The sequence below is a fragment of the Lactuca sativa genome, chromosome 4, assembly GCF_002870075.4.
Source record: "Lactuca sativa cultivar Salinas chromosome 4, Lsat_Salinas_v11, whole genome shotgun sequence".
Lineage (NCBI taxonomy): Eukaryota > Viridiplantae > Streptophyta > Magnoliopsida > Asterales > Asteraceae > Lactuca > Lactuca sativa.
The window spans coordinates 45,434,828-45,442,898 of record NC_056626.2 but is presented as its reverse complement, the minus strand read 5'-3'; the positions used below and the strand labels follow the sequence as shown (position 1 = coordinate 45,442,898).

Genomic DNA, 8,071 nt, shown 5'->3' with positions numbered 1-8,071 from the left:
CGGGAAAATTGAACCTAGACCCGGATCCGGTTTTGAAGGGGGGGGGGGGGGGGGGGGGGATGTGGATATTTAATTGGATAATTCTAAAAAATACAGGATATTTAATTGGATAATTCTAAAAAATACAGGATCGGATAAATTAGGAAATTTGTTTTTTAATTATGGTAAATATTCGTCATTAAACTTTTGGTTTAAATACATGGTAGCTTTTCCTTATCGTGTATTCGGCAAGCAGGTAAGAGTCGATTAACCTTGCTGCGTTTCGTTTAATGGATGGTTTTCCGGGTGTGATTATGGGATGAACTAGCGTTTGGGTTATTGAAATAAATAGAACAGACTCCCCTACCCTGCAATCGACCAAAAATCGAGCTTAATAATGTGTTTCTATATGTGAAATTGTTACGTAGCGAGTAGATTGTTATTGTTCTTCTTTTTGGTGCAGTTTCATGGATATGATGGACGCCAGCGATTTCTGGGATGTAATGGACACCAATGAACTTACCAGAGAGGAGATTGTGTTGTGAGTGATTTAAATTTTAGTCAGTATAAGCATATCAATTACTTGTTATATTATATATGATTTTGTTTTGTTTTTTCCAGGGTGACAAGCTACCTTGTTGCTTACTGGAGGAAACATGGATCTGGATCTAAAATAATGGCTGATACTTTTGTCAGTCAAGCAAAAATTGAGGAAGTAAAAGGTATAGGGTTTGTCTTGTCTTGTTTCTATGTGATTTGGGTTCTTGATTTTCCAAGAAAGTACTGTCCAACTTCAACTTCCCTTTTAATTTAGTGACCAATTCTCAGAATAAAATTATATTTAATCCTGATGTGCTGCTTACTCTTGCCATGAAAATCAAAATTCAATGGTTGTGTATTTGCATATAAGTCTTCTATAGTTGTCAACTTTTTTGGCCTACTTTCAGGAGAAGATAAGTGAGGGTTGATACCAATCCGTTTGAAGGATTGGATAAGTTTGGGTTTAGGTCTAGCTTATATTCAATATTATACAAAGTTGATATACAATCTGTTTTTTTGGTTATTTTATTGAAATAGATAAATACTCATTTTTGGTTTTTGTTTCTCAAAAATCAAAATGGCTGATTTTATGATGATTTCCTTTTTTTAATAGAGAGCTTGATTATGGGACAGAGCTGAAGTATCATGATGTGTATATGAAATGTAGTAATCGTATGGATTATTGGACCTTTTACTTTCATGAAAAGCTAATGCTTGAGAGACTCAAAGTAGACCCTTTAAAGCTGGAGATGGAGGGACTCAAACTAGAGACTTCTCAGGTGATGTGTGTGTGTGTGTATATATATATATATATATATATATATATATATATATATATATATATATATATATATATATATTATGTTTTTTGTTGGTGCTTCATGCTTCTCATGTTTTCTACATAATGAATCTCAGGGTACACAAACAAATTTAAATCCGCACCCCTTGAATGTTGATCAAGATGTGGCTGTGTTACCCTTTCCAAAAATAAGTACATTATGCAAGTGAGTCATACTACTTGGTTTGCATGGATTTTGATGTGTCATTTATAGATTATGTGATTACTAATTACTTGTTATGCTATTTTGTTTTTTGACAGGTTGAGCGAATACACTCTTGAGTACACCATGAGAAATTTCATTATTTGCCATGTAGCCGAGGCTTTTGTCCAAAATGGAGACAACCCTATGGTATATATCTTGACAAATTGCATTTAATTTTTTTTTTCTTTTTTTAATTATGGTGAAATGATTTGGATCATAATTATTCTTAAATAACACCATGAATTTGTAATTTGTATTTTTTTTAATCTTGACATGGAAATAATTGGAGAAATTAAAACTATGTATTTTTTTTTTTTTTTTTTTTGGTTTTCAGCTTGATCCAGAAAGGGTAAAAAGGGTGATCGAAACTGCGGAAATCTGGACAAGAAAAAATAGGAGTGAAGTGAAATTTTAAAATGGCAAGTTCATGTTATTCTTGTTCTATCTTTGTGAAGTATAGAATTCTTTCAACTCCTTGTGGTTTTCCGATACTAGTTTGTTTGAAATTGTTGTGTTCTCTTTTTAAATGTTGTTCAAGATTTCAGAGTGTGTTGTTATTTCTTGCATTTGTCTGAATCTAGAGCATTCAAATCCTTGTTCGAAAATCTCTTATGTTGTCCCATAGAAAGCCTACGCCAATTCCAAATCGTTTACTTAAACATGTTGGGTTGGGTTGAGCTTTTCAAAACATTTAGTTAAGCAGGTCCAAAATGACCCAACCTATTGCCACCCATAGTATCAATAAAATGGATCTATGATTTAGCATTCAAACCGATCTTCCATTTTTTTTTATATGTTTTTCATCTTCTTTCATTACTTTAATCAAATTATGTAAAACTCAAAGATTTAAAGGATATGTTCAGATGAATCCAATTTTATCAACATTTTAAGTTACTTTTTTCTCAGTTTATTTGATAATCCTAGTCCTATACTTGTATCCATGTATGCGATGGAGCTGAATTTGCAGCTTGGAGACGATTAATGATATTTGCAATGTCTTCCAAAAAAACAAGTTCATATTTGTTGATGGTGAAATATGTTGAAATAATTCAGAGTTTGTTTTTTTCTGCACAATTTTTATTAGTATTAAGTAGTTTTTTCCCATTGAATAAATCAAAGACCACGTGTGAAGATGATTCCGTGGTCTTTAGCATGTAGACAAGTAGTTCCTATTTTTCTGCTAAGTTCTTAGTTTAAATTGGAAGGCATGTGAACGTTGAGCTGTATCCCAGACTTTTGTTTTCTCTGTTCAATGAATAAAGAAGTATCACATTGCCTCAAGTATTATCTTTTCTTCTTTGTACTCTGTGCTCACTTTACAAGACTAGAAAAGCTGATTTCCAGTTTTACCCTTGTTATCATATAGCAGTTTTTGTCCCCTGTTTCAATTGGCTTTCCTGTGCCCTATTCCTTGTTTGGTAAAAAAAAGGACTTGTTCTGCCCCTGCAAAATCAACATTCGGTATCAGAGCTTCCAGGTGTATGCCCAAATACCAGTCACGAGAAGAGATGTCTGGAAATAATGGAAATGGTGAAAAGGAAGGTCAGATCACTCTTCATTACCCAATGCTTTCCAGAAGTAATTATGGTGCATGGGCTATAAAAATGAAAGTCTTCATGCAAGCTCAAGGAGTTTGGGAAGTAGTGGAGCCCAGGACTCAGAATAGAGTGGTGGAAGTTAAGAAAGATAAGATAGCTCTGGCAGCCATCTATCAAGGTATTCCTGAAGATTTGTTACTCTCTTTGGCAGAGAAGAAGACAACCAAAGAGACATGGGATGCCTTGAAAACCATGTTTATGGGAGCAGATAGGGTGAAGACAGCCATAATACAGACATTGAAGACAGAGTTTGAGACCATGACAATGAAGGAGACAGAAGGCATAGATGACTTTGCTGCAAAAGTATGCAACATTGTGAGCACCATGCGCACCCTTGGGGACACTATAGAGGAGGCCTACATTGTGAAGAAACTGTTAAGGGCAATACCGTCCAAGTTTCTCCAAATTGCTTCAACAATTGAGCAATTTGGAGATATAAACTCCATGTTCGTTGAAGTAATAGGAAGGCTTAAAGCCTATGAAGAATGGATGAAATGTCATGCTGAGCCAGAAGATAGAAAGCTCCTCATGACTTATCAACAATGGTCAGAGAAGAACAAGAAGAAAAGTGATAGTGACTCAAAGGCAAAGACAAACCGGGGTGGCTTTAATGGTTCACGTGGCAGAGGAAGAGGCAGAGGAAGAGGTCGCAGTGGCTGTGGCAGAGGTGGTCACCATAATCAGGGAGGCCAAGGTACTTCCAGCAGCCAAGATAAAAGTAGTGTGCAGTGCTATAATTGCCAGGAGTTTGGGCATTATGCAACAGAGTGTAAGAACCCAAAGAAAGAAAGAAATCTAGAGGCAAATCTGGTCCATGATGATAATGAACTAGCTTTGCTGTTATTAGCCTTTGAAGAGATAGGGGAAGTACTTCTAAATGAAGAAAAAGTGAAACATGAGGTGAAGCCAAATGGAGGAGCCTTGAATCAGTCCAAGGTGTGGTACCTTGACACTGGGGCCAGCAACCACATGACTGGGGACAAAAACAAGTTTCAAAACTTGGACAGAAAAATCCATGGGGTTGTGAAATTTGGGAATGAAACCAAAGTAAAAATCGAAGGGAAAGGTTCGATTCTACTCCAGTGCAAGAATGGGGAAGAAAGAAGATTGAAGGACGTGTACTACATACCTGATCTCTGCAGCAATATAATTAGCCTTGGACAGCTCTCTGAAGCAGGTGATGAGATCAGAATTAAGGAGCCTTTCTAGTGGGTGCATGATGATACATGAAGACTACTAATGAAAGTGAAGAAATCTCCAAACCACCTCTATAAAATTCATCTAGAAGAGATTGCACCAAGATGTTTAATGACCAATCTAAGTGATCCAACATGGCTGTGGCATACAAGGCTAGACCATGTGAATTTCACCTCTTTAAAGACTATGGCTGATAAGGGCCTGATTGAAGGAATTTCCAAGGTGGTGGTACCCTTAGAACCATGTGAAGGTTGTTTGAAAAGGAAGCAAGCTCGAACTCCATTCCCAGCAAGCACAAGTTTCAGGGCCACAAAGAAATTGGAACTGGTCCATGGCGATCTGTGTGGACCAGTCTCACCTCCAACACCTGCAGGTAACATATATTTCATGCTCTTAGTTGACGATTATACCAGGGTCATGTGGGTATATCCAATGAAAACTAAAGATGAAGCCTATCATACCTTCAAGAACTTCAGGAGCAAGGTTGAGAATGAAACCGGTGAGAAGCTAAAAGTACTCAAAACAGATCGTGGAGGGGAGTTCTTGTCAAAGCAATTTGATGAGTACTATGAAGAAACCGGATTGGAGCGTCACTACACCGCACCCTACTCTCCACAGCAAAATAGGGTCGTGGAGAGGAGGAATCGGACGGTGCTGGAGATGACAAGGAGCTGTCTGAAGTCGATGGGGGTTCCCGATGTCTTATGGGGGGAGGCTGTGACTCACGCAGTCTATGTATTGAATCGATTAAGCACGAAAGCCCTCAAGGAAACCACACCGTATGAATTATGGACAGGAAGAAAGCCTCATGTTAGACACCTGAGAAACTTTGGTTGTGTTGCTCACATGAAAGTAGCAAAGGGGCATCTTAGGAAATTAGACGATCGAAGAAAGAAACTGGTGTATCTTGGAACAGAAAAAGGAATGAAGGCTCACAGACTTCTAGACCCTAATTCAGGCTCTATGTATGTAAGTAGGGATGTAGTCTTTGAAGAAAATCGGAGATGGGTATGGGAGAGCACGTCCAAGATCAAGTCGTCACCAGGGATGGTGTTCACTGTTGAAGGCTTTGACTTCAGTGACGAGGCAAATAGCAAAGATCTTGAATGGGTGTCGGATACCCCTGGTTATGGAAGTGGGTCAAATATACCCGAGCAAGAAACTGGATCATCGCATATTAATAATACTTGGGCCGAGACCCCTCAACCCAGTACCTCACCAGTCTATTCAAGTCCACTTAATGCATCCGCTAATACACCACCGGGTTCACCCAGTCCATCAATTACTCCAAATCTTCAAGCTCCGGTAACGACTCTAAGCAGCGCGTCAAGCTCCACAGGTGGTGGAGCCCCCAAACGTTACCGATTGCTCACTGACCTATACGAAAACACGGAAGAAATTAAATTACCACCGGAAGAACTCATGATGGTGAGCTGCGATGACGAACCTTCAACCTACACCGAGGCCAGCCGCAAGAAGGAGTGGGTACAGACGATGGAGGCTGAAATAGCCTCGATTGAAAGAAATAAAACGTGGTCTTTAGTCGATCTCCCAAGAAATCGGAAGCCAATTGGTTTGAAGTGGGTCTTCAAAATAAAGCGTGACCCAACTGGAAGGATACTGAAGCACAAAGCTAGGGTCGTGGCAAAATAAAGCGTGACCCGACTGGAAGGATATATGCAGAAATATGGAATCGACTATGATGAGGTATTTGCCCCTGTTGCTAGAATTGAAGCTGTTCGTGTTATTCTTGCTCTTGCTGGCTCAAATGGCTGGGGTGTTCATCACCTTGACGTGAAGTCAGCTTTCCTAAACGGAAGGTTAGAAGAAGAAGTATATGTTACACAGCCAGAAGGATTTGAGAAAAAAGGTGAAGGAAATAAGGTTTATAAGCTGTCAAAAGCACTCTATGGCCTAAAGCAGGCGCCTAGGGCATGGAACTCGTGTTTGGATGTTTACGTGAAAAGTCTTGGATTCAAAAGGTGCCCCCAAGAATACTCTGTATATACCAGGTTGAAGAATGGAAACATTTTAATTATTGGAGTCTATGTTGATGACCTGTTGGTGACTGGAAGCTCTACTGCTGACGTGAAAGAATTCAAGATGGAGATGAATGCAAAATTCGAGATGAGTGATCTAGGTCTCCTTACTTACTACCTGGGAATTGAGGTAAATCAACAAAATAACTCTATTTCATTGAAGCAAGAAGCATATGCTAGAAACCTCCTAGCAAAGACCCATATGATGGAGTGTAATCCCACCAAAAGTCCCATGGAGCACAAGACCCAGTTGACTAAAGAAGGAGGTGGAGAGCTGGTCAACCCCACTGAGTACAGGAGTATAGTGGGTGGACTTAGGTACCTGACTCATACCCGTCCAGACTTGGCATTTGCAGTGGGAGTAGTAAGCCGCTTCATGGAGAGACCTACTATGGCTCATCTTCAAGCTGTGAAAGGGATCCTCAGGTACATAAAGGGCACTTTAGACCATGGTTTGGTCTACACAAGAGGAGAAAAGAAGATAAATATTGCAGGGTATTCGGATAGTGATCATGCAAAGGATTTAGATAATAGAAGAAGTACAGGAGGGATGGTGTTTTATGTCAATGGAAATCTGGTTTCTTGGTCTTCACAAAAACAAAGATGTGTAGCTCTATCCTCCTGTGAGGCTGAATTTATGGCAGCCACTATGACTGCATGTCAAGGCATTTGGCTGCGAAGGCTCTTGTCATCAATAACAGGTCAAAACATCCCATCAGTGACAATGTATGTGGATAACAAGTCAGCACTTGAACTCATGAAAAATCCAGTTTTTTCATGGAAGAAGCAAGCACATAGACGTAAGATTTCACTTTATCAGGGAGTGTGTGGAGAATGGTGAAATCACAGTTGCACACGTAGATGGAAAGGAATAGAAGGCAGAACTACCTACAAAAGCCCTGGCTAGAGTGAAGCATGAGGAAATGTGCAAGTTGATTGGTATGAAGAAAGTTGAGAACTCTGAATTAGGAGGGAAAATGTTGAAATAATTCAGAGTTTGTTTTTTTCTGCACAATTTTTTATTAGTATTAAGTAGTTTTTTCCCATTGAATAAATCAAAGACCACGTGTGAAGATGATTCCCTAGTCTTTAGCATGTAGCCAGGTAGTTCCTATTTTTCTGCTAAGTTCTTAGTTTAAATTGGAAGGCATGTGAACGTTGAGCTGTATCCCAGACTTTTGTTTTCTCTGTTCAGTGAATAAAGAAGTATCACATTGCCTCAAGTATTATCTTTTCTTCTTTGTACTCTGTGCTCACTTTACAGGACTAGAAAAGCCGATTTCCAGTTTTACCCTTGTTATCATATAGCAGTTTTTGTCCCCTGTTTCAATTGGCTTTCCTATGCCCTGTTCCCTGTTTGGTAAAAAAAGGACTTGTTCTGCCCCTGCAAAATCAACAAAATATCCTAACCAGAAATCATGTCTCCATTGGAATCGGAGTCGATTTCATGGTTATCAACAGATAGTGCTCTTTTGCTATGAACTGCAAATAAGATATGGGATGATTAAATCAAATGTATAATCGATGCCCCGATTTATCAAGTTTAACAACAATTATATTCTCTATCACAAGGATCATAAGTTTTTTCATCATATGTTACTAAATTGAAGAAAGTTTGGGATAAATTGTGAATCCTACAAGATCACCTGATTGCTCATGTGGAGTTGTTGTAGGG

The 8,071-nt window shown here is 38.9% G+C and overlaps 2 protein-coding genes across 2 annotated transcripts; both read left to right on the top strand.

The window, feature by feature from the left end:
* Positions 1-220: 220 nt before the first annotated feature.
* Positions 221-2,128, top strand: LOC111914594 (uncharacterized). The gene is made up of 6 exons (XM_042901829.2): positions 221-520; positions 601-701; positions 1,153-1,298; positions 1,435-1,523; positions 1,619-1,709; positions 1,897-2,128. Exons 1-6 carry the CDS (start codon positions 447-449, stop codon positions 1,975-1,977), a joined length of 582 nt encoding a protein of 193 aa, XP_042757763.1. The 5' UTR covers positions 221-446; the 3' UTR covers positions 1,978-2,128.
* A 3,906-nt stretch (positions 2,129-6,034) lies between these two features.
* Positions 6,035-7,237, top strand: LOC111914585 (uncharacterized mitochondrial protein AtMg00810-like). Its single transcript, XM_023910290.2, has one exon. The coding sequence runs from the start codon at positions 6,035-6,037 to the stop codon at positions 7,235-7,237; it is 1,203 nt and encodes a 400-aa protein (XP_023766058.1).
* Positions 7,238-8,071: the final 834 nt, after the last annotated feature.

Coding starts and splice junctions, on each gene's coding strand:
- LOC111914594 (XM_042901829.2), top strand. CDS start 447: ATGGATATGATGGACGCCAGCGATTTCTGGGATGTAATGGACACCAAT. Junction 702..1,152: donor AAAAATTGAGGAAGTAAAAG/GTATAGGGTTTG, acceptor ATTATGGGACAG/AGCTGAAGTATCATGATGTG. Junction 1,710..1,896: donor AAAATGGAGACAACCCTATG/GTATATATCTTG, acceptor TTTGGTTTTCAG/CTTGATCCAGAAAGGGTAAA.
- LOC111914585 (XM_023910290.2), top strand. CDS start 6,035: ATGCAGAAATATGGAATCGACTATGATGAGGTATTTGCCCCTGTTGCT.